Source organism: Ischnura elegans, chromosome 5 (assembly GCF_921293095.1).
Source record: "Ischnura elegans chromosome 5, ioIscEleg1.1, whole genome shotgun sequence".
Classification (NCBI taxonomy): domain Eukaryota; kingdom Metazoa; phylum Arthropoda; class Insecta; order Odonata; family Coenagrionidae; genus Ischnura; species Ischnura elegans.
Window position 1 is genome coordinate 79,314,699 of NC_060250.1, and position 27,824 is coordinate 79,342,522.

Consider the following 27,824-nt stretch of genomic DNA (forward strand, 5'->3'; position numbering starts at 1 on the left):
CATCTCTTTCCAGAAAAAAATGTCTCCAATGGCACCGTTTTTTCCCACTTCTGCAATCTATTTCGTAAACACTACATTACGTACTTTGGCATATTTCATCCTATGTATAAGAATTATAATTGCAACTGCGGTGAAACCGGCTCTCCTCTCCGCATCTCTTCTAGAAGTTTCCTTTTCACGCTCAAAATGTCTATAACTTCCTCATTCCTTTTCCTCTCCAAGCACTTCAACTTCTCCACACCACATCTCAATCACCTCCAGTCTTTTCTTGCCCATTCTCAAAAGCATCCACGTTTCTGCACCGTAAAGCGCTGCTCTGCAGGTCAGACTTGGGTCGTGTAAGCGGTAAATTGAGAGAACATATTCGCAAATGCATGCACTCAAGGTAGCAAAATGGCCCGTGCTAAATTAAAGCGCGCGCGATTGAGAAAAGCATGCAACTTTCGATAAAGATGCATTATTTCGCTCTTCGTTTGTTACGGATAAACGTGTTATGCGAAGAAAGACTTTCCCGGCGTATGTAAGCACTGTATGTTTCTCGGGCTTCCACTCTGGTTCAAAACTCCATCGTTGCCATTTCCAAGAGCGCGTTGCTCATCGTCTAACCATCCTGAAGATGTCCTCGTAGGCGAATATGGAGTTTTTAACCCGATTGGATTAACGTGCGTTCTCTCATTCGAAAAATCTTTAAAATTGCATTTAAATCTTTCAATGAATGCAATGACATGTGAGCGGTGCCGCACTATTAAGGAGGGAAATTTTCCCTCTGGAAACTACGAAGGCCAATAACTTACAGAGCAGGAGCCAGGAATGTTCACACATATTGACATTTCATCCGTTATTCGCCAATAAATTTCGCTACGCCGTGGGCCTCTTTCCCGAAAACTCTTTGCTTTCAGGAAAATATTCTTGGTACTACACCGAATTAAATCGCCCTCGGAAATTCTGGGAACTTACGTTAAAATTCCATCGCCACGCTGTGTGTTTAGGCATGTCGATATTCTTTTAGAACTTTGGCGGAACGTTTACAAATTCCGATCATTAAAAGAAAAGGGAGAATACAGCAGTTTCTCCGAAGAATGCGCAAGTTTGGATACCTATGAAGGTTACTTGGGACGAGTGCATAATTTATTCATTGAAAAGAGAAGGAAATGTCCGAAAATAGTTCGGAGAAAAGAGATTTTGGTACTCTGTTTTGTGGCGGCAGGTATAATGAATTCACCCTGAATATTTTTAGATAACAAGCCATGGGTTAAGTTTCGTTATGAGGCATTTCTCCTTTTCCATGTGTCCCAGGCGGGAGCCATTTCAGAATGATGCAACTAGACATTTCACTTAGAACAGGAGCAAGAAATTTCACTCTGATGCACATTATCAATTGTAATCAATCAACTCATATAAACAATGTAACAAAACTACGTGGCAATGTGATACCCATATTTTGAATAAGGTAATAGGACCTGCGGTTATTATTAAATAAAATTATGAACAGAATAATTCCTTACATATGGCTTCATATTATTATGGCTTCTCAATTAAGTCCACATTGTATCTATCATGTTTAACGGGAAATGTGTGTACAATCTGGACCTGATTTGGATTTCCAATATCTTCCATTCATATTCACTAACAACTATACCATAAAATTCCCTTGTTTTTGTTATAATAAAAAAATGTTTCATTTTTTCCGTAACGGCTACATGACACAAAGATGCATCACTTTGGTGAGATTACATCATTTTTATAGTACAAAAAGGAAGGATCGACAAAATAAACAAACCTTATACAGCAATAAATATATCATCAATTAGCGCCGAAAACATGTTTGGGAAAAAAGTTTTTTGACCCGGTGTCGTGAACTCTCTTCACCTTAGGATTCAATCTAGATTGATCTCCACATTTTTTGCTTTCTACAATACTAATTTAAGTTCTTGAACGGATTAATGAAACATTTTTAATATTGTAAAGAACGCGAGCAGATTATAGGGAATACAAATAACGCATATTTGTTAAGATAAAACCTAATAGGGTTTATTAAAATTAATTTTTCCTTCATACAATTCATCTACACAACCTATAATATACTTACCGCCATTTCACACATACCTTGACGAGCAAAATGAATAATTGAATCATTTTCAGCAGACACAACCTTCCTTCATTTGACCTGTCACCTTAAGTTGAACCGCTAAAGTTGCATATTTGAAGAGTACCTGCGTCATGTACCGACGTTCGTCATAACCCCGGATCGACCACGTAACTCCGGCATCGCGATTGCACGATTTGTGACGCACGAGGCTTTTTCCCAGCAGGGGAAATGTTTTCACATTCCTATATTTAGCCCCTAATAACTCCGGGATGGAGCAGAAAATTCTACGCTTGAAAAAAAATTGAAGCCATGGACTCCGGGTGTAACTTTTCGGGGCTATAAATCACTCCGAAACGAAACAAGCATTTCATAACCAGAACGTTTCATTAAAATATCGCAGTAAAACTAGCTCCGGGCTTCAGGGCATCGCCAAGTTATAATTGATATAACGCCCCGCGGTCTCAAAAAAGAAACTTTGATTTAATAGTTATACGCCTTTTGGTTTGAATTCGTAGAAAAGCTATTCAAAATTGATTCTAAAGGGTCCATAAAAAATTGAAAAGAACAAAAATAATTCCAGGATAAAAAAAAAAGAATTCGTTAAAATGATGTTGAAATGCAGGATATGATATATCTAATGTTTTCTTAGAGAAAAACGTTTTTATGAATAGTTTAACCATGAGAAAGCTAGCAGATACCATAACACAAGTGAAGAGAAATAATGGGGAGATAGAAACAGACATCCAAGGGAGAAGTTCACCATGAAAATGTATAAGCCAGGATTCTAACCCGCATCTCAAGATCCGGGTTTGAATCCTCGGTAAGACAAAATATTAAAATTCATGGCGTCTTTCACCCTCGGTGAATTTAACTTTGCACTTGTGCGTATGAATGCGGGATTAAGTCACTTGATTCATGCAATGCTTAGAACTACAGGAGCATAACAAAAAAATTAATTTGCATTCAAAGCGATTGAATAGTTTTAACTATAATATTTCAGTCACAAGTACTTCCACACAAAATACTAAGCACCAAGGGCGGGTCTAGGATTTTTTTCTGGGGGTCACAAGGCTCTGATAGGTAAACGGTCTTCTCATATTTGAGATTAATGCCTCGTTCACATTACGATCGTCCGAGCCGTCGTCGGAACTATCGTGCATTCACATTACGATGGTTGAAACCTGTGCTGCCCTCAAGTGCTGACATCTAAAGTGAACGGGAAATTGAATGTTAACAAAGCTGTTGAGGTATGCATGGACAAGATATTACTGTGTTTATCGTGTATTTACCGAATAATTTTTCTTCCGCTTATATTCTTCCTTCCAAGGACAAATCCATGAAATGTCCATGGAAAAAATAGAGCTTCACGAGCTTTTCGTCTTTCTCTTGTCGCTTCCGTTTCCGGTCTCCCAGCGCCTAACCATCGTAAAGTGGCAACGTTCGGAACTACGTCAACTATAGTCAGAACTTGCATTCACACGGCTAGTTCGGTCAACTATCGTTAGGACGACGGCTCGGACGATCGTAATGTGAATGAGGCATAAGAAAAATATACAACAATTGATGAACGAAATATTATCTTTAGATTTTGATATAAATATTTTAAATATGAAATTACGTGATTGAGGCTCCGTAATACAAAAAAAATAATGACAATCGTATTAAAAGCTTGTCTAGATGTTTTAAGCGTCTGGGGCGGGGGGGAGGTTAGTTGGCACGTGTCCCCGTGCCCCTCCCCTAAATCCGCCTGTGCTAAGCACACATGTATTCATAGTTACATACGTGGTTGAAGTTTTATTAATATTCATCCAACAGCTTCTACTTTTCAATTATACGTTTATCGCATGGTCCAACACATTTTCAGAACATTTTAATATATTAGACCCCTAGCGTCTTCTCATAAGTCATTTTACAGAACATTTCACAGTAATTCATACCACGGGAAATTCAGTGATTACGTTAACGTCTCATATACATTTTTACAAGTCACTTTGGGGGAAGATTGGGGTCGTTATTTCATACATTATCTAATGTTCGCAGAAAGATGGAATCTTATGCTGTTTTCGATCAACAAAGGACGTAACTTAGCAGCTTTTTATGGAGAAAATTGACATAAACTTGGACCACCAGTTAAAACACAGCCTATCCATTTGAAATTCTCATTGCTGCACCATGCACCTACCTACAAACCGAAACAATAGCTACGTTGCCGACAAGTTTATTAGTACATTGATAAAACACTTTTCGGGCTAATTCACCGCGTCAAAAATACCAAAAATGACCTGAATTGAAAGTGGCGAGTTAGGGTAGTTCCGTGGCTGAAGCCAATTCCAACCACATAAAAACTCTTAATTAAAACTTTCGCAGGTGATTGTCATGGAGATTAATTTTTTTTGGGTTATTTCGCCCCGCCATTGTATGGGTGGCCCCAGGCCCTTGCATTTCCCGACCGATGCCGGTGGCTTTTTCAAGACGGTCATCTACTTCAAGGGATTCCCTAGAAAAAGCGACCGGCATCGTAAATGCAGAAGGTACCCAAACAATGACGCGGTGAAGTAGCCCAAAAAAATTTTAATCACTATAACGACCACAAGCGAAAGTTTTAATTAAGAGATTCATGCGGTCGGACTTGGCTACAGTCACTGAACTACTCCATCACGCCGGTAGCGTTTTGGGTTAAGATTGATAGTTTATACTATAGGCAGTCAAATCTGCAGACAATGGGTATTCTACGGCGATACGCAAATACAGGTAGCAGCTATTGATAATATAATTGGTACATACTAGATGTTATATATATGCAACTATGAAAAGGGAGGTTGGGATTAAAAAAAGGCGTTATAATTTAAAAATGACACTATTTGAGGTGAAATTTGTAGAAAAGCTTGGCAACATAAATGTCATTGAGACAATATAAATATTGGTAGAAAACAAAGAGAAAAATTACACTTAAAAATGACAAGGAAATTACGAAAATTTTCCAGAGGCCGGTCGCGCAAAAATAGTACGTTATTTAACTAAGAAAGCAAAGTAACGAGGTTGAGCAATAGAAACTATCGATTAAAAGTTCAAGCGAAAGCTCACGGCGTTACGCACAGGACCACGTTTAAACTGGAAAACTGTAACAAAAAAAACCGATTGTCGCAGGTGGAAGAACAACGCTGGCGGGCTCATATTTACGATTTTCGGTGCTAACTTAGAAATATGTATACTGCGTAGGTCTTCAAGGAATATGAATGCATAAGAGTCACAAGAGTGTGTTGGCTATATGTTCCTTGTTAACAAATAGGTCGATTTTTAAAATGAAATGAATGCGGCCACAACCTTAGTGTCAATATTAATCCTCAATGAGGCTTTCATCAAAATGAAATGGAAAACCACCATGGAAACGTGAAGCGTGAGGCTAAATATCCCCGCACTATAGCAACAAACACTCCTTTTCTCCGAAAAAGACTAATTTTATCAGGTAACACCACACACGTCATCAAAAACATATAACAAATTCTTTATCGTCATCTCTGGTCAACAATCCAAAGATTGGGTTGACTCTCCACTCAATTTTCCTATCAGATAATATTTTCATATCAACGTGTTTCTGATAAATTCAATTGATTCGGCTTTTACTTCGTGAAAATCCATTTGGAAATGAAAATACACAACCTTGGTAACTTTTCACCGGAAAAACTACGTGTTTCCTCTTTTTCACATCCTTTACCTGTTCCATGCATCTTGCTCGAGGTCTTCATTTTCTGTTCTTGCCATCAGCATATCCTATCACGATACTCTTCATCAGGCCATCACGTCTCAAGATATGGCCGATTAAGATGTTCCGTCTTCTTATCAAGGTTTGCACGAGGATTAGCTTCTCCCCTACTATTCTTAGGACTTTCCCATACCTTACTCGGGTCGATCCATTGAATCCTCATCATTCTTTTGCAGCACCACATTTATAAAGCCTTTACCCTTGATTTCTCCGCTGCTGCCATTGTCCATGCCTCACTTCCGTATAGAAGCATTCTCCTGATGCAAATTCTAATAAATTGTTTCCTTCCTTCTCTGCTTAAATTTCCCTCCGTAAGCCTGGGATACTCGATTAATAATTTCTTTCCTGCATTTTCCATCGCAAGTTATTCTATTTCCCAAATAACGGAAGTCATTCAGCTCTTCCATTTCTTTCCCTATGTTAATGTTAGGCTTCACTTCTTCTCTTTTAGTGCAAACTAATATGTTAGTTTTCTTTGTGATTACCTTCTGCTGATACGTATTTATTATCCCACACATATTTAACAGAATATTCTTCAAATCATTCTCCTACCTATTATCTCTCTTTGCCTATGAAGGTTATGTCATAGGCAAATCTAAGCATGCTGATTTATTTATAATACCTATGTGATCGCATAACAATTATTACTTAAATAACAACAAATCGTTTAAAAAAGCATGGCGAGTCTCAGTAACGTCTTTAGAAGTCCTTGTCGGATTCCTCAAATTATCGACCAAGGGAAATGTAACTCATCTTCTATGAAAAAACAGGAAAACGCGGTACCTACAGAGACCTGTACCCTTCGTGACAAAAATGAAGCAGAGAGAATATCACCCAGTACTCACCTCCGTCAGAGCCCTTCTCGAGGAGGTTCTTGATGATGGCTGTTTTCTCGGTGTAGGCGGCCGTGTTGGATACCTCGGCGCAGAGGCGGCGGAATTCGCGGAAGGCGTGGTCCTTGTGGTCGGGGTTGGAGGGCGGCGGACGATGGCTCGGCGCCGCCAACGGGCCATCCTCTCCATCGGCCGCACCTCCATCCTCCGCAGCCTCTTTTGGGGCCACGCGGTCGCTACCTAAAACGGAGAAAGGAAAACAATCCACAACAGGGTGGGCCAAAAAATGACCCAGGAGAAAAGTTGTGTACTCATACCATGACCACAAATCAAAATTTTATCAAAAGAGGATGATATGAACCACTGCCGCTGCGGATTATAACTGAAATTAAACTTATCTTTTGAGTAAAAACAATGAAATATCTTAGAAGAACGATAATAGTCTAAGAGAACTTTACATGATTTTTCTACAACAATTATAAATGTGACTTATTTTTTTAAAAGATTATTTTTCTAGGGTGACAATAATAAATATACATTTAATTTTTTCCAAGGTTTAACCAAACTTTTCAGCGAAAGTTTTCTTGCGATTAGCCGTCTTCGAACGCCATGATGTCCGAAATTCCGCTTTATCCTAGGAACTGTGACATTATCTGCATGAGTACACGATACCTAGCTACGTTGAATGTGGGGTTGGGCATATTATTTTATCTCCATTCCACCGAAAACAGCACTAAAGGCAAAAAATAGGGGTTTTCCAATAAAAACACAATTAAACGTACTTAAATATCCATGCCGTAGATAGGGGCAACCAAGCTAAGCGGGACTGGAAGCCGCGGCCTCCTGTTTGGCAGGCGAGGACTTACCCCGCTGCCATCGAGGCCGGTATGATACCTTGACCGATGAAATCTTCACTAACCTATGAGAGCGATGATCTCTTCTTTGTATTCGTCATCTAGCTCGTCCCAACCTTCCAACTCCTCCTCCGGACACTTGAGCCTCCGTGTCGTGGCTCTGGCCTTCTGGTACGAGTCGAAGAAGCACTTGGGGTGGAACCAGTTCTTCATCAATCCGCCTCCAAAAGGACTGGGAACTATCTTCGCAAGGCGTAGCGTATGCACTTCTATCTTATCCTATGGGACAAAGGATAAAAATATGCAAAATCAGTGTCTTAATTCAAATTGAGAGAAATTAAGAGAAGACCACTTTTTCACTATCTTCCTTCCTTTTTATACGTTTGTTTTAGCCCTGAAGAATTTTTATGCAACTGAAAAACGTTGGTCTGTACTAATGAACACATGGATTAGAAACAAAATCTCTCCATGAATTTCGTTGGTGTGCCTTATCTCCATTTTGGAGAAATATAAGGGATTTGGATTTTTTAAGATTACAAATAAAGCAAACACTTTATCAAAACATCTCATTTTTCGCAATAACTCCGTCATATTCTAAAGTAAAACATTCTAACTATATTTTCGTATCTAAAGGAAGGATCGCAAGTGCGAAAATCACGTTAACAGCTTCGAAAATTATCGAGAATATGGGCTTAATACATCGCATGAGTTAAAAAAACAAGACTTTTTGTTCTAGAATATTTCTCAATATCATCCAGGGGGCGATTCACAATGCTTATTTTGCTGTGATCTTAATGGACTAGCGCGACGAAGTTATTACTCCCAATATGATAGTAAAAAACAATAATAATCCAGGTCAAAAAAATATGAGGACCTAAAATAAAAGACACTAATGGATAACTTCAAACATTTCTGGCAGAAATATCCTAAAAAAAAATCATTCGTCTTGACCGGGATACGAACACAACTCCCTCGATTTCCGGTCAAGTGATTCAGCCAGTTAAGCTATCGAGGCGTCATTCCTTCCTGTGGATATCGCGGTCAAGGCGAATGATTTTTTTCTCTGGGGATCTTTCGTACAATTGTGCATTGCGGGTGACTCCCGTAAAGTTATCACCATGGGTAGGCCCGGTATACTTAAAAATATTTCTCCCAGATACCACAGGGACACCGAAAGATTGGTCCAATAAAATGATACCAGCAGGAAATTAAAAAAATATAAATTTACCAAGTAATTGATGGTCATACCTTGCATTTTTTACACCCAGCCCGACCGGTCTTAGCTTTCTCGGCAGCAAACCATTTCTTCTCCTCCTCGGGCTCACTATCCGCTGCATCTGACATGGCCTCGGGTTGAGCAACCGCTTACCCTACCTGAAGCGAAAAAAAGTAATTACATAATAACCAGTGGCATCGTCCCGTACACGGAACGACATGATAAGAGTAACAACAATTTTACCAAAAACACAAGTATCTCTACTGCAACAATTTCATCAAATTGCGTGTAGACCAATTAAAAATAGGGCAACTAAAATAAATATTCCTTCTCACGAGGAAATGCATCATATTTGGAAAAAATGAAAATTATAAGTAGGCGCACTTAGTGAGGGCTTTAATAAAATTTCCCAGAGACAATACCTATTACATATAACGCTACATGGAAGCTGTATATAAATATTTCTTACAGAATAATGACTGTTAAAAGTCAAATTAAAATAGTAAAACCCTTAAAATGCATTTTATTTTTTAACATTAAAGGAAAAAGTGTTCGATAAACATAATGAACTGAAACCTGCACTCTTCGATCATCTGAAGACTTGATATGCACTGGCACTGCAGCATATAATAAGCTGAAAAAAATCATGCGGAGTGATTGTGTCCACGAGTGCATACACGTATAAGCGAAAATGAGGGAAGGTTGCTACGAACTGTGTGAAATAAGAGTTCCGGGGAGCGCTATCGCGCTCTCCTTGCTATGTCACTCTTAGATGCTAATAGTTCACTTTTCACATTCAATAGTCAATATTCCTTTTATTAAAACATTAACTATTTTCTTTTAGATTTAAAAATTAACTAATTTACCAAAAATTCGTTAAATAATGCATAAAAAAGTGAAACCGCATATAATTACGTTTTCCTAAAGTTTTTGAACATATACCATAAGTTGTTTTTGAAACCTAATTCTTTTTTACTAGTCCACTGCAAAATCAGCAAAAATGCCTCGGCACTTCTAGCATAGTATATAAAAATAATAATAATAATTGTTTATTACTCCAAAAAATAAAAGTACAGAATAGGCTTTTTTTTACATAAAACGGAGTAACTTTAGGTAGCCATTAAGGACCTGTTTTTTGGCTACCATCATTTGCATAGGGTCATGCTGACATATAAACATTTGAATTGAAGCAAGCACAACATTTGAATCGGCTGGCACTCAAAAGGTTAACGGCTAGTTAAGTACTAAAGAAAGGAAAAAGAGTACAAAATACTAGATTATTCCTAACGTCTTCATTCTTAAATAATAGTACCAATATCATCCACCTCATCGATATGAAGTTTTACACAACCATACCTTTCAAAGCGCTTTCTGATGGCTAACACGTTACTAGCGACCTACACCTACCCACACCACCTTCATCACTGGATAAAATTTAGTTTAATAATATAAAACTAGGATTCCGCTGAAAATGAGAGTTAAATAGGAGCGGCTGAGAGTGGGTTGATTCCACCATAGTTCAACACTTGTTTGTCAATTTCTTTCCATGACGATGTCCACGATAGTCATAGCCTTCAATCCCTTAGCAAAACAAACAAAGTTTGGCGATTTAAAATATAAAAAAACTGGACATCACTAATAAAACCTACACCATGTATTGATCATTTTGTACATTATAGTCTTTTACAGAAGAAAGAGACCCACGACCAATGCTAACCAGGGGTGCAGCTAGGAATTAAGGCTGGGGGGTTAAGGTGCAACTAATACCGGGGTGTGTGGGGGTATGGAATACCCACCAGAATAAACGGTAGGTCCGAGATTAATAAATTGCGGAATTTTAAGACAAACGGTTCAAAATGGAGAGTTTTACGGCTTTCTGAGGGATATTTTATAAATACTTAAACTATTCTATTAGTAATATCAATCCAATTAAGTAAAATGGACGAAACTTTAAAATTTCTCTGAGCTCTGGGGGTGGGGGGGTTTATCCCCCAAAACCCCCCCTCGCTGCGCCACTGATGCTAACTATCTCTATCGCATAACTGCGCTCACTATCTCTACCGTATGACTGCGCTTACAGCAGCGAACTTATTTGGCATTACAACAGGTGCCTTGCCAACATCCAGTTCATATTTTTTACTCATGCAGTCGAATTAGAGTTATTGAGGTTCTCCATGAGCATCGACCGAATGTGAGGTGCATATTTCTCGTCGAACACACTAAAAACTAAGATAACCGAAGACTTCTCGGAATATTTTCAATGGAAAAACCTTGGAAGTTAAAACCGCCAGCTAAATGTATCCCAGAGCGCTTGAATGAATGAAAAAGGAGTGCCAAGAGAAACATTTTTATACACTTAAGAAACGTTTCCTATAGATGGCAACTAAAAATTTTAGACAAAGACCCAAAATGCACGTCAAGATAATCAATTTGAAAACAACTTCCTGCTGCAAAGGTTGGCTTTGAAAACTTAATTAACACGTCGAGCGGGAAACCATTTATCTGCAATTTACAGAAAAGTAAGTTTCACCGCAATTAAGATCTTTAAAGTGAATAATAACCAGGAACAAACTTTCAGAAGCCAAAGGAAATACTTCAAAACTTATATCAAGACAGGAATGAAACACTTAATTCTGAACTAACAGGTGAGGTGGATAAAAATTTGAAAGCCTTTTTTTTACCGGGATTGTCTACCTGAAAAATAAGTTTTAAGACGTCAAAGTAAACAGTCGCGCGAATTTTCTCCCAAATGATCGTAAGAATGGAATGTATCCAAATGAACATCGAATAGCCCTTCCAGGAAGAATTGTTTGAAAACCAAGACACCCATTCAAAAATTTAGGCACCTAGGAATCCGTTTAAACTAAGCGTAAAAGGTATCCCGTCATTAGCATCGATCATTTCCTACGGTATAGTTCTCTAAAACATTTTATCTTTGGTCCATAATTTCTGACTGCCGAAGTATTTTGTAGGGCCTAATAATAATGAGTATACTCCAGTGGCGAACAAAGATAATATTTTTGGCGCCGATACCAATTATAAGTTATTAGTAATTACAAAAAATGTTTTAAATTAGTTTTTGGTATCTAAATTCAGACAATAAGTAAAAAAATAATAATAATACGTTCATTCTTAAAAAATAATTTTGTTTTAAAAAGGAATTACTTTATATCACCATTTTCTCACGCGCATTATGCTTTAATTTATTTAGAGTAATTATTTTTTTTCCATTTTGGGGAGGTGGGGGAAGGGGCGGGCCCCATTCTTCTATTCCACCCTGGAATGCACTATTGCTCCATTCATTCAACACACTATATGGATCATAAGTACCGATGTATGGGTGGTCGATATTTTCCTTTATAGTTTTTCATCAAGATCCAAAATTTTAAACAGGAAACTTAAACTAATTATTTTAAAATTCACTTCCCGTTTTTGCATCCCCTTTTCCATTTCATTTCCTGATTAAGAAATAATCCTCCAATCACAGACTTCTAATGGCAAAATATACCAACTATCCCGCACATATATATCTGCCAGAGCTCACGTCAAATCCCCAATTCGAAGAGCCAAATGAGGGATTAATGGATGAGACAGATCAAACCCCACTAATGCCGCCTTCCGGAGTGTGTACCTTTTTTTCCTAAACAACCTGACATCGCGAGGTAGTTTTCCAAACCCTCTAACTTAGGTAGAAGAAACTTAAATACGAAAACGACAATGAGACCTACGTAAGACGATAAAATTGCCCGATCAAGTACAGTAGTGAACAAGTTCAGCTTCAAAATTGCTCGATATAAATAACTACAATTCTTAAAAGCGTGAACAAAAACCTGAATGTAAGTTTTAAATCCTTAATAAGCTCAATCATTCGTTCTGCTTTTCCTTCCGGCACAAGTTCGTATAGTTTGAGGTACAGTGTAAATCAGACTTTCAAAGCTATGAATAAGTGAAAGTACATTATACTGACAAGCTATGTAGAAAATCTCGCACCAAAAAAGTTTACCTCAAGCTACTAGGACAGCAACACGAGCTTTGATGAGGAAAGACGTCACCAATCACAGCAAATAGTCGGATAGATGCAATTATTGAAATAAATTCCCAAGAGGCCTAATGAATCTAATCAATAAAATCAGCGAAACAGCGAACATGTATTTAAGATCCACAAGGATTACTACAGGATACTTGTATTTTAATAAATACCAATTTAATTCAATTCCCACTCCCGAGGGCAATCCAGCAATTCGATGTCATTAAATTATGGCATCTAATAAGGTGATCGGAGGTTCGCTGAAGTAAAAGTAAAATATAGGTCCATAAGTATATTAGATTTGCCATTGGCTTTTAACCTTCCAACAGACCTCTGTGAGAAACAATTTATAGAAGCCAAAAATTACGACGTACAATATAAATATGATATTAGGGGAAAAATATGAAATCTACGTCATATATGTAAAGATAAATACGACGAATCGCCACCGCTTTTTGAGATTGGAGGTTGGGATAAGCCTGTTTACCAAGAGAATAGCCTAGAGGCCAATACCGCGCGAATTATAATTGAAAAACAAAACACAAACACATCTTTTTCTCCATTACCTCAAATTCCCATCGCCCACATACCACAAATTTATAGTTTTCTCTGATGGCCCAATAAAAAAAATTCAACACAAACAGAGAAAAGAAGGCACGGGAAGAGATAAAGGGGAAGGAAAAGCTTTACCGAAGGGGAGAGGGGGGATGGGGATGATAAAAAAAAAACACGCAGGACGCACGTGCGTAATTTAAGCTCACGGGATTGGAAGGGGCTGAAAGAAGGGATCTCTAACCGCAGATAGAATTCTGGAATGACGGGATTGAGCGAGCGGTGTGGAGTGAGGATGGAAATTAGTTTCGGATTCAATTTAGAAGAAACTTTGTGTTCTTCTACAGGTCTATTTATTGTTAAACCAATGCGTTAAATCGCTTACAGGCATCATTAGGGAACCGAATCTTTGTCTTTCAACTCCCCGATGATGTCGTACAGCGGTGAAATGCGTAGGTTAAGTGATAAAAAGAAGCAAAAGAGAACAATACAGAGTTAACTCTTAAATGAATAATAGCTATTTCTACGAAGTGAAGCCTCGAGCTGTTGGTCTCATTATTTTAGGAATGTTGTCGCCCACTTGAGAACAAAAGACTTTTTTATGTCGTACAAACATTTATCTCCAGCCAATGAAAATGAGAAATGGATACAATACACTCACTTGAAAAAGGAATTTAATTTTTTTAATTACACTCGGCCGGCGAGAAATAATTACAGACAAATTTTTGTCCATCAATAGGAACATTTGGGAGTTGAATTCATTCTCGGAGTAAATGATGAATCCAAACCCAAAATGTGATATAAATAAAACAAGAGTGCAGAATAACTCACTACAAGATTATTTCTTCTTCGACAAAATTCCAAACTTCGTTATTTATGCTATAACTGTAGTTCATACCAGTAGAAATAATATATACCTCTTACAATTAGATTTCGGCACCTTTAACTGCCTTGAATAATAGCACTAGGCAACGAAAGCAGACGTAATATGATAGGGTAGTGATCAGGGGAAAATATTTCCAAATGATGAACCTAATCACAGCGAAAGCCTTGGAATAACTTTTTTAAAGTATTAAAATTTGGAAGAAAAAGAGATGGAAAGGAAGAAAAAAAGAAATATGACTTTGATTATATAAGAAAGTTGCAAAATACACCTGCTCTCATCCCAAAACAGACTAAAAGGTGGGGTCGTTAGTACAGCCAGTTTTAACAGCTACGACAACAAAGAGAGGTGAAGGGGCGGAGAGCGACGAAATGAGTAACGTCACTGCGTGACCCCTAACCGAGTGACGTCATCGCTATCCCGCTCCAATCACATGACACGTCTATCGTGAGCCTGCTTGCCACCTGCGAAGCATTTCTATATTCCAGGTAGATATTTATGTATCCGAGTGCCTACATTACGTCCTTAAGATTGGCCTCCCGATCTTTTCCGAGCAGAGCGAGTTAGGCGTGGGTGGGCCGAAGGGAACGCCGCCGTTGCAGCGTCCGTCAGAATGTTTCGCTTTTCCGGAAGACCGACTATGGAAGGGTGGATGGGGTGGGGATTAATCTCCTCGCCCACTTCTTTCTCCCACCCCATCCTACGTCACCAGGCACATTGTTCCCACCTGGCTGGTTATGCCAACTCCCCCTCCCTCTCCCCTTCCCACTCCCATTTCTCCACCTCTCCTCGACCCCATTCTTTCCCCCAAAAGCGTGGCTTATGATGCCATTCATGAACTCTCCGCACACGCCACGAATGAAAGGAGTCTCCGCCTCTTCAGGGGTCCATTAAGGAGGAACCAGTCAGAGATTGAGGGTACCTGAGATTCTAAGTTTTTCCTGGATGTACACAATTACTTATACCACTTTTTTATATAAGAGCACGACCCGGGTTTCAATGAATAATCATCATCATCAGGCGCTAATTATGATTTGTTTATCTTATTGTTACCTAGTTACTTGATGAATTTTAAAACGGACGCCAGAATAGCGGAAAAGGATGGGTAGAGATATTCATTTATAAGAGTAAAAATTAAGATTAAAAAAAAATTATTGAAAGTCAAGACAGTACTCTTATAAATGAATATCTCTACCCATACTTTTCCCCTATTATGACGGCCGTTTTAAAATTCATCAAGTAACTAGGTAACAATAAGATAAACAAATCATAATTAGCGCCTGATGATGATGATTATTCATTGAAACCCGGGTCGCGCTCTTACATAAAAAAAGTGGTATAAGTAATTGTGTATATCGAGGAAAAACTTATAATGGAATACCACAAGGTTAACCAAGAGTTAGTGAATTTTTTTTTAACCTGAGATACTGCTTAATGATCACACTTTCGGCCAGAATTGAAAGCAGGAAGTGAAAGGGATGGCAGTCGAAGTAAAATTACAAAAATAAAATTATGAAATCACATTAAAAGTTTTCGCGAAAAAATGTAACTGTGATTCGACGCCTTCTTAAGACCATTAAGGAGGAACTAGCAAAATGCAGAGGATGTGAGGTTATGCTTAACGACCACACTGAAGGATTGAATGCGATTTCCAGAAATTGGAATTGCAAGGGACAGCAGGGACAGTATTAAAAGTTAGTCGAAAATTAGATATACAATAAGAATATCACATTAAAATGCTATCGCGATGTTTTTTTAAAAATGTGATTCGATTAACGAAGCATAATAACTTCGTTTAAAGAATGAACAACCTTGCGTCGTGCATGTAAAAAAAAACTTCGATAAATAGGAGACCGGATACGTCCCTTTTTAGGTACACTGATTATACGAAGCAGATGGCCCCAATATAAACTATCTCCAACCTGGATCATAAACATTACACAGTTTATGATTTCACCATTCACGACATGGCTTCAGCTAGTAGTTTTTAGTGGCGCATGCAACGCAATTCTAGCAACACATTGTGTTGTGATCACCACTCATAAAACGAAATGCAATATATATTCGTGCAATAACCTATTGAAATATCTAAAAAAAAATGAATCAAACGTTACCGTAACTATTACTCCTCATTGTAAGATAAAGCAAGACCTTGCTGGAACAGGTTGGATGAATATTAAAACATACCAAACATTTCAGGTGGTTTTCAGGACATCATGTGGTAGAAGGGAAGTTCGAAGCGGTTTCATTCAACGGGCAGAGAGATATACAAACAGGGCGGATTTAAGGAGCTCAAGCATCACATGCGCCGTGTGGAGGATTTCCCACACACACAGGACAGCGTGACTGAAAACGGCCGACTGACTGAGGAATGGCCTTTAAAACTGTGTGTTCATCGCCCCACACACGATGGATTTCGCGACGCAAACCGAAAAATATGGACCACGTTCCAAAAAAAGGGCGGAATTGATCGGAAAAAAATGTCAACAACCCATTCTTCACCCGCACTATTTTAAGCCCGTCCTTTCGGCGCTTTCCGGGAGCCAGCAGCATTATTATTCTTTTCGAAAAGGAGGATTGAAGAAAGGCACAATGTCCCCACGAATATGGAGAGGACAAACCATCTTTTTTCACCAAGGGGCCGCTTCGCGCTAATCGTTTCGATTAAGGTACGTCCCACGTCGAATGCCGAAGGTTCGGTTGGACGCGGATTGGGCTAGAATATTGTGAACGTGGTAAACAGAAGAGAGATGCATAAAGAAATACCTTCTGATGATAAGAAACGGTAAAGAACGACAAAGGGGAGCAGAGGGCCAAATATCACGGATTTAGGTAACTGGTGCTGGAATTGTGGTGATATTGGGCACAATTTTCATGGTTAACTATGGCAACTATTCATGTGAAATGCGTATGATAGACAAAATTTCCGTTTGACGAGTTATTTCAACTACTTAGATGATATTACGCGGCTTCACACGATAAAATATGATGCCAAAGTGATATGAATAAAAGTGATAAAGTGATATGAATAAGATATTTAAATCGAGCAACGTTTTACTTGGAATTCTGCCACAGAATGCAGGAAAGAATAAGAAACAAATATGTGAGTTGGAAAAAATTTCATTAAATTCCTATTCGAATCTATGACTTGGTAGGTTAATTCAATATTTTGCCTTGGCTGTAATAGATATTTTCTATTTAACTAAAATTACGAGGGCAAGCCAATTCATTGCATAAACGAAGTATCGTATGTTCAAATAAATTCACATCGCGAATTAGCTATGCACTATACTATTGATACGCATTTATATAAATAGCTAATTCTTTAAGATGACTTAAAGGCACTGAAAGAAGCTTTTCATGAGTAACCGAATAAAAATAAGTGTAAGTTTAGCACACCTACACGAATTAATAAGGCTACTCAACGCTCATTACTATTTACTAAGCGAGACCTGATGTGCGCGGAAACTTTTCTTCCTTTAATTAAGGCTAGAAATTTCCATAAGCAATAAATTGAGTTAGTCAACTGAAAAGAATTTAAATAGTTCATTTTTTCAACGTGGGGACGGAACAGATCGGAAGGCGGACTTTTCCGAGAGTCTTGAAATTACTCCAACTATTAGGATGGAGGTGGAAAATGAAGTCGATTTAAATCATTGCATCAAAAAGTTTAAAGTCTTCAGCTTCATTGTTCTAGAAAGAATGAAAAAAGCCTTTTCTTCTAAAATTCCGACTGACTATGAGTAGCCAGTCATTTCACACTAAAAATTGTTAATAGATTATTAAAAGTTGTTCACCAAATTAAAAGCAATTAAAAAATTTTAAAAAATATTCAAAGTATAGTTTTTCAACAAATGAAAATAGTACGCAAAAAGTACCCTACATTTCCATACAACTGGAAAACTGGTATCGCCGCGTCGTCAAAAACGTGAGTGGAAGGAAAAGAAAAGCACTAATATCAAAATGTAATTCCATAATTTAGATGCATAGGATTATACCATATAACATTCACGAGGCCAGGGCCATAAATCATAGCGTAGAGCCATAAACATGGTTGGTAATTTAGAATTGGCGACCGACAGCTATGGTCATCTGCGCCGCTGGACGGAAAGAATGGAGAAAAATCCACTGCGATCGTTTTATAACGCATCCCAACTCAGGGCAGCTAGGCGTCATGAACAGAGTAAGTAGCCAAATTCCCGAAAAGCTCAGCATGGCCACAAAGTGCAGAGACATTATCATGCTATGTTAGGCGGCTAGAATTAGCGACTGTAATGGTCTCGATAGAATAAAGTAAATCTGAATAATCAATTCAATCTTGATGTTTTTGCAGTTGCACACATTCATTATGGGCTCGTTAATGAACATTTTTTACTCATAATCCTAAGTCATCAATCGCAAGATTAGTTTGACGCAGGTCTCCATTCCGCTCTCCTGCTATCAGCTGACCTTCTCATACTTACGTATTTCTTCTCTTTAGAATCCTTAATAATCTGCTCAATGTAACTAATTCTAATTCGTCCTTTGTCTTTCCTACCAACCAGTTTCCCTCCGACGATTGCCTTCATCAGGCCATCATGCCTCACAATGCGCCCAATTAACATAGGCGCCGACTCCATGGGGCTTGAGGGGGCCCGAGCCCCCTCAAAAATCCGTTATGGGTGTGAGGTAAAAATGTGTCGGGCTTGTCGATTTTCCTCGGAGTGTCCAGATATCGAGATTCGAGTTATCAGGGATCTAATGTTGATCATATGACTCTTCTAAAATGCTTAAAAAACTTAATACTCACTACTTATAAAATTTCCCGGGCAAGATCTCCGGTTTGGGCACCCCCAATATTTTTTGTAAGTCGGCGTCCCTGCCAATTAAGTTTTTGTTTCTTAATTAAGACCGGTTTTCAAAAAAATTCTCATTTCTCCTAATATTAATAGGATTCTATCGATCCATTTATCATCTGAATTCTCTTTAAGCCGCACATTTTGAATGCTTAAACTCAACTACTTATCTGCTGCTTTCGACATCCATACCTCGCTGCCTTAAAAAAAATGTGCCCCACATCAGGTGAATCATTTCCTGCCGACAGGTATTTTTTTGGTTCCTATCTATCACCTTCTTGTCTAGCTATTAAATGAGAAAAATCGACGAACTTATCCCTTTACCAGACAAGTTGATGACGTCACGCACTCATGCCCAGCGGGTCTCTTTGCATCTCAGCTATTCCTTGGCCTCGCGTGATTTGCTGTGGTTTGCACTCCTGTGAAAGGTCCTATCTGGACGAGTTAACTATCCAAACTTCTAATGGCATAACCAACACATGAAAAGTGAGCGGCATATTTCTCATTCGGGTCGTACCGCGTTGCATAGGTTACCTTCCGACGTTTCGCGACCCCTGCCGGTCGCTTCTTTAAAGGTGATCGGGCTGCTTTCGGCGTGGGTCAAAATTTATACCTTTCAAGTCGGTGGCTTTGGTGTGGTAAGGGAAATGAGGGAGGGGAGATAGGTGGAGGACAAGAGTGTTCAAAACGGGCATCCAGAAATTGCTCAGTTGGAGGCCGCCATCCCTGTTGAAATTGAGTTTTTGTCTTTCGGATTTCTATTCGAAGACCCGACAGACACGAAAAAGTTTATTTTAACAACCATGAACCACGAAAGCCTCAAGAAAGGCATACTTCTTGTTTATTCATTAAAACGATATGAAAGAATGGCTCTATATGAATTTTTTATAGCAACTTATCTTTCCTTTAAATGAATTGCGATTTTGGGTCTTGGCGAACCATCATATTTCATACAACAAAAAACTCGATAAAATTAGAAAAGTTATGCGTAAACAAAGCTCAGCCACCATGAATAAGAAAAAAGGCGAGGAAAGATTTACAAGTCGAAGTGGACTTCTATGATAATGGGTAAAAAATATACCTGGAATTATAATTACGCACAGAAGCGCCCCACGAGGCCACTATACTTATTGTTAGTGACGACAGAAGTGGAAAAACAAAAGATTTTCTGGTGGCAAACGAGAAATATTTTCCGGTCATCTATATTGTGAGAAAATGCAATTAAATTTTCTCTTACGATTACTCATTCACAAGTTATTAAATGGAAAAGTAGCAAGCTGTAACAATATTTTTCTCCACTAGTAGTTAAATCAACGTTGACGCTTGCGATATACCCAAAATCATACATTCCTACTGCGCTCAAAATGACTGCTTCAACTTCACTAAGGCATCGATTCAAGATCAACACTTCCTGAATCGAGTCTAACTCCTTTCGTAATGCTTCGCAGTCACCGTCCACACGAGCGAAATGAGCCGAGTAGTTGTCAATAGTTGTTGTTAATAGCTATCCATCTCGACTCGTAAAGCTTTCAGCATAGCTGCCTCTAAATGACAGAAACACAGGGGACCGAATAAAGGAGTAGAGAATTTGAATACAGAGCTCTCTAACAGAGATAAGGATTTCTCCGCAAAACCACACTCATTACAGGATTTGAAAACGGACCACACAGAATTAATGATAATACTGTAGCCATCACAAGCAGATACCCGCTAATACTAAACCATTGACACTCAAACCTTCAAGAAACTACCATAACAAACAGTATCCATGAATACCTTTACAAAATAATGTAGTCCGGGCGCAATAAATTTTCAAACGGTGGCGCAAAACGGTATATACCTTTACCTCCAGACGAAAGTTCATACGCCGGATTCGTGGTATGAATAAACATGATATTAGTAAAAAAAATGTGTATCAAAAGCAGCAATCACCGCATAAGAATGTTTGTCCCAGTTTGACGTGGCATTGAAAAAGATTCAACAATGAAGAAGACGATACAATTTATTAGCTATTATTATGCAAAAATAGCAGTTCCCGTCAGTTACTAGTGATGCCGATGGCAAATATGATTTCAAAGCACTAGTAGTGAATCAGCAGAAAATTGTACGAAATATCCTCAGTTAATGCATCATACACGACTGACTAAGCTGCACTATGAGGCGTTACCAATACATTTAGAAACAGTATAAAGGACTTTCAGCCGACGGACACTTAAGCCAAAATTACGAACCTAAGTGAATAAGTTGCAATACTTGCGAATTGTAAGGCAATACAACAAAACAAGAGAAAAACAGAGAATTCAACTAATTTCGGCAATGACTTATGATCATTATTGGAAGTTAAGTTATATCATTGAGTGGAATAAAATTTTGTGAAATTAACAATGGAGAATCGTTCTCATAAATTAAGGTCAAAAGCTCCCATGTAAATTACACATTCCCATTGGCCTTGACAATAATGATACGGTAAAGATCCGACGAGTGAAAGATGAAGGACAAAATAGTTTAATTCCCATAACATACACGCGATAAGATAACACTGCAACGAACAGGCAAACATTTTACGATAAAAAATAAAGCACATCGAGACCAGAGAGATAACTAAGCGCAGAGAAGGAATAAAAATATTACGAATCGAATCGGAAAGTTTGGCGGTTAAAAAGAAAATGTTGGGGTGATAAGAACTCGCGTGCGACGGAGAAAAAGAGGTTATCTCAGAGGCGTGGGGGAAGAGGAATCTTGGGAATCAGCCATGGGATGTGAGGGTCTGATCGGTTCCATGAGGTCTTGGGCGACCACCACATGGGATCTTAAGAGGAAGCATCATTCCCGCTTGGCTGGTCTTATTTCCACTTCATTTTTATATTGAACTCGTTCACAACTTACGCTATCAACTTGATATTTTAAGAGTATTTAGAGTAATCCCTTTTCAACGTATACCTGCACTCCAAATATAAACATTTTACCCGAGAAAGCGTGCTGAGGTAAACTTTTCAGATTAAATATGTTAAAAAATGTTGACAAGAGTTAATTCCCGGAATTTCAACTCGATATCTATATGTTTGATCTTAGGTTTTCCCGGCGTATCTAGTGCAGAAAGGTTTCTCGGGTTTTCCACCGGTTAATGCTCTCCATGTCTCACGACGCTTCGAGCAGCGACTTGCTGTTCATCTTTTTAGGGGATTTTCTGAATGCCGTTTCTCAAAATTTGACATGTATATTAGGGTGGGCCGAAAAAAGGTTTTTTTTCCTGATCAAATTTGCCCTATGCGGGAAAGTTGCGAAATGATATAAGGATCTCGCACACAAAATTTTTTTCAAATCGGATAATATTAACCACTGCCGCCCGAGCTCTAAAGTTTAAAATTTTGCGAAAAATCAGGCTGATTTCTGAATCAAACGGCTATGAAGACGAATTTTATGAAAATATGGGATAATGGATAATATCAAAGAGTGGATACATGTTTATTAATTATGGAAATGAAATTTGAAGTATTTTTGACAAAATCTATGGTTGAAAAAATGTCTATGAATTAACAACAAAATTGGAGTATAGACCACCCGCACAACTCAACTCATTTTTGCCTACATTTCTAAAATTCCATTTTGGGGGCTAAATTGCAGGTAAAATAATATTTATTTCGATTGAATTTCATTTCTTATCAAATAAGTCATCACATGGTAGTAAATAACCCCACAAAAAGTAATAATGAGGTAAATTATTTGAAATTAACATCAATCATAATGACGAATAACGTACCTGTGGAGCTATTTTCAACAAGAAATTCAGCCAAGGCTGAGAAAAAACATAACCTGAACACCAAGAATTTCACTAAGAAGCTCTCTGCTAGTTTCGTAAAGAAACTACCCAGAACTCACCACGAGGAAGAGGCTACCATCGAGTTCCACCCGTGTCCCCCCCAGCCAACCTTCCGAAGGACACGATTGTGAAAGCACATCAATTACTCTGACAAAATTATTTTGTGATTTTTTTCGAATTTCGGCTGAATTTCTCCGTCTCTTATGCATGATAATGCCCATCCATGCCTGCGTTCTATACTGCACACGGATTTTGATGCTAACATTATCATTTGTACCATCCTTTCAGCTGCTTGTGAATGGCCAGGAAAAGGTACTTCTAATACAGATCTTTCCGTAAAAAGGTCTTCCAAGTTTTTGTTTGTCATCCCAGCTACTATTGGTGGTTGATTTAGCTCAATTGGTTCCTAGTCAACCGAGTCAATATAATTTTGAGCATCGAAGGTTAGAAAGATTTTGTGCTTTCCCGGCGAATGGGCTGAATGAAGAGTTCTCGGGATCGCCACCGGGTCAGGAACTCCATATCTGCCGTCGTTTCGATGTCCGACTCGGTCATCGTCCTCAGCGCTGTGAAGTGTTCATTCACAGCCCTGAGGACGATGACCGAGTCGGGCATCGAGACGTCGGCAGGTATGGAGTTCCTGACCCGGTGGCGATCCCGAGAACTCTTCACTCCATCAAAGGTTAGCTTTGGAAAATTCGAATTTCCTCAATTCCTCCTGCTGAGTTTCTCTTGATTTCAATGTATTTGTGATCGCCATTGCACGGATTTGTCTGCGTTCATTGGCTAACATTGCAAGCAGAATATTCTCTGCGTGAGCAAAATTTCATTTCCCTGAATCATAGAGTAGCGGCGTTATTTGATGTCTCTATCTATATGTTTCATAAGAAGAATCATGTTCATAATATGCTTCGGGCCTTCTGTTCAATATTGTCTCAATTTAATTGAAAACCGCATTGGGGCGTAAGCTTCGATAACAAATTTTGTCAGGGTCGTCAGTTCTTTTGACGGTGCTGAACGATAGTTCATTGCAATGAAGCAGGCAAACAAACCAATGCAAAGGTCTTCTTATGGCCATTTCCATTCTCCTGATTAATCCGGCATGGCTTCCGGTGTTAACCTCAGTTCCATCGCACACAATTGCTTGGAGTCCATCGATAATGATCATTTCCTCCCCTAGAAAATTCGTTATGGAATCTTAAGAGGCCAATAGCTTTGCTGACACATGGGGTGACATGCCATAAGTAGCGTAAACCGGGCTCTTGAACGAGAGTTACATGCTCATTACCTATTGTTTTTCACTTTGATTGACTATAAACGAAAGCAGAGTCTTTCCTCTCGTCGAAGTGAAGCGCTTGCAGTTTAACAGTTCCCACATTCCTCCGAAGAGACGTGCGCAATCTTTCTCTTTTCCTTCTAACTTTGTTCTTGTCAACAAAAAGTACATTGACTCCTTGAGTAACCAACCCGATATCTATTAGGTGCGCAGATGCAAGTGCTGCAGAGGAATGGTTTGATATGCAGAATTATTCACAGGATGATGCAAATCTTGGCAATTTCAAATTACTTACACTAGCCTTTTTCCATGAAATCCTCTCCTTCACTTGCATTACATAACTCTCCGTACAATGTCATTTCATCACCTGAGTCTTCCGAGCAGAAGTGTTATGACAAAAAATAGGGTGGAATATTCGGGTGTTCATTTTTTCCTTCCAACCTGCAAAGCCTCGTCTTCCTATTTTTAGTCTCCTGCACATCGATGGCGCCTATAATCATTTCCCTACCACTTCTCTGTCGTTAGGGAATTCCCATTATAAACTAGGCATTTTCGAAAGAATATCACAAACAGAATCAGTCTCACTAAAGCAATTTACATGCCGCAATATCAAAAAGCTGACGCGCGTGACGAAGAAAGCATTCTTGTTGACAGATCGAATAATATTGCGATTATTTCCATGATATTGAATAATTTGTAAAACAATTTGCCTATATCCAAAAACTGGGATAGAGGATCTATGCCAAATGCCTTCAATGGCATAAGTCACTGTCCCCGCGATACCCGGCAGAGAAATAATGGTATTTTAACTTTCTTCTTCAATGTACCGTGAGTACAAAAACATTTTCATCATCTCTTCATAAGTGGGCAAATCATTACCCATGAAATTTTCGGGTGCAACAAATATCACGCACTCCACTCCACGGTACGCTTTCCCTCTATTCTAACTATTGCGTCCATCCTCCCGTAATCCTTTGGAAGGTTGGCTGGGGGGGACACGGGTGGAACTCGATGGTAGCCTCTTCCTCGTGGTGAGTTCTGGGTAGTTTCTTTACGAAACTAGCAGAGAGCTTCTTAGTGAAATTCTTGGTGTTCAGGTTATGTTTTTTCTCAGCCTTGGCTGAATTTCTTGTTGAAAATAGCTCCACAGGTACGTTATTCGTCATTATGATTGATGTTAATTTCAAATAATTTACCTCATTATTACTTTTTGTGGGGTTATTTACTACCATGTGATGACTTATTTGATAAGAAATGAAATTCAATCGAAATAAATATTATTTTACCTGCAATTTAGCCCCCAAAATGGAATTTTAGAAATGTAGGCAAAAATGAGTTGAGTTGTGCGGGTGGTCTATACTCCAATTTTGTTGTTAATTCATAGACATTTTTTCAACCATAGATTTTGTCAAAAATACTTCAAATTTCATTTCCATAATTAATAAACATGTATCCACTCTTTGATATTATCCATTATCCCATATTTTCATAAAATTCGTCTTCATAGCCGTTTGATTCAGAAATCAGCCTGATTTTTCGCAAAATTTTAAACTTTAGAGCTCGGGCGGCAGTGGTTAATATTATCCGATTTGAAAAAAATTTTGTGTGCGAGATCCTTATATAATTTCGCAACTTTCCCGCATAGGGCAAATTTGATCAGGAAAAAAAAACCTTTTTTCGGCCCACCCTAATGTATATATACCCTCCCAACCATGTTCAAGTGTAATCTGATTGGTTCCTGCGGGTTCTACTTTTCCCGTCATTTTTATTATGCATATAAAGGGTTTCATTATTGGTCTCCAAGCATCGCTGATTTAGAACCCCGTGTCTCTGTTGATATTGTTGCGGTTGATACGGATATGAATGTATTCCTTGACGCGGCGGCCCCAGTAGCCATGTGCACGGCAGAGCAGTTTCGTGTCCTTCCATTGTATGGCATGGATCTCACTGCTGCTATGCTCCGCCACTGAAAAGTTTTCCGGCTGGGCCAGCCATAAAAGCCTCTGATGTTCCTTCGTCCTCGTTTCAATGGTACGACTGGTCTCTCCAATACATGTCTTCCCGCAATCGCATGGGACCTCATAAACTCCTGGTGTCTTCACACCTGATATCTACATATATTAATTTTGTAGCGTACCAGTCTGTCTGCATTTTGCGCAATCATACTTTAGGGCCTATCTTAATCGCAAGAAATGCTATAGGGATAGGGTTTGGTGCGTTCGACGCAGATTTTTTGCACACACAAAATGTAGCTCGCCTCTGCGTTAAGTTGCGGGCAAAGAAACGAGCAAAAAAGGACCAAAAACAGTCTGCCCACAAAACGTGAGAGAGACAGTAGCAAGCCACAATCAATTCCTGTCTCCCCACTGCAGTGGTTCTCCTTAGCAAAACTCTACCAAAGGAGAGCCAGGCAATGTCATGCAACAATTAATTCCATGTTCCCCAAACCCCCTGTGAACATTTCTCGCCACTGGTCCATGATTCACGCGATTGGGCCATGATTCTTATGATTGAGCCATGACAAGCAACAAGGTAGCGATCGGTAGCCCACAAAGGCCGACCTGGGTGCAGGGCACTGTTGGTCGTTAGTGAGTATTAAAAAAGTAATAAGTGACGAAAAAGGAAATGTCAAGCGGGGTGACACGTCATCTTACTATTTCCCGAGTTTTAACGGAGAGAAAATAAAAATTAAAGGAGCAATCGAAAAATAAGAACTTTCATCGAGTTCAACATTCAACCCAGTTGATGTTTCCCATTTCTGTCGACTTTTCTGGGAGCAAGTCTCGCCGAAAATCTTCGGCCAAAGTGGAAGGAAAATGAAACAACTTCCGCCTCAACATGAAGGGATTCAATCAAACACAGTTTACTGAAAGTCACTGAAACGCTAATTAACGAGCCAATGTGCATCACGTTTCACAAATAAACACCAAATTACTAAATCGTTATCATTAATAAAATAACCAACTAGTTCAAAAATCTTTGAGGCCAGGTTGTAAAAAGATCAAGAACATTGCGGAGTTATTAAAATAAATAATTGCAATTTTACTCATGTCACTATATCATCTTCAAGGTACGAAATGGCAACTATTTTGTACACTGAAGATGATATAGTAGTATCGGAACCTAGGTCGGATTAAAAATTTTTAAATCTTAGAAAAATACAAGTATTTATTTTAATAAGGAAAAATTCAACTCCATCACGCTTGAATCTTCGGATTTTATTATTGCCGGTTTAAAATTACGACCCCCATAAGTAAGCTGCCTTTGCTTCTTACGCGCAAGTAATTATTATAACGAAATTGAATTTTTAAGGATGTTTCAAATTAATGAATAGATATCACCCTAAGAGAACCATCACTTTCCCAATCGCATCCGAGTCAGTAATTTTTTTTTTCGGGACAAGCGACAACCTCTTGGTGACCTTAAGGGATATCAAACAGGACGATGCGCTCGAGTGGCATTCCGCGAAGCTTCGACACGAGTGCCATTTTGTTTACTCCTCCGCCACACTAGGTCGCCCCTCGCGCGAAGAGATAACAACAAGTTAGCTCGCATCATCACAAAACGGAGCGACGAAACCATCTTCGTTGGAAGTTTCGCGAATGAAGTGACAACTGAAGTGACTGGAATGCGATGTATATGCTTGAACTGCAAGATCTGCACGCCAAAATAATCC

The 27,824-nt window shown here is 38.8% G+C and overlaps 2 protein-coding genes across 2 annotated transcripts in view; one reads left to right on the top strand and one right to left on the bottom strand.

Annotated features, from left to right (window-relative positions):
* Positions 1-27,824, bottom strand: part of LOC124159105 (DNA ligase 3) — a 203,857-nt gene that overhangs the window by 108,012 nt on the left and 68,021 nt on the right. The window contains exons 2-4 of the mRNA XM_046534655.1: positions 8,788-8,913; positions 7,605-7,818; positions 6,698-6,925 (exon numbers count right to left, since the gene is read on the bottom strand). Of these exons, the coding sequence (XP_046390611.1) occupies positions 6,698-6,925; positions 7,605-7,818; positions 8,788-8,883 (538 nt within the window). The 5' untranslated portion in view covers positions 8,884-8,913. The remainder of the gene's footprint in view (positions 1-6,697; positions 6,926-7,604; positions 7,819-8,787; positions 8,914-27,824) is intronic.
* LOC124159107 overlaps positions 1-27,824 on the top strand; it is a 112,032-nt gene that overhangs the window by 15,230 nt on the left and 68,978 nt on the right. The gene's annotated exons all lie outside the window — the stretch shown is intronic.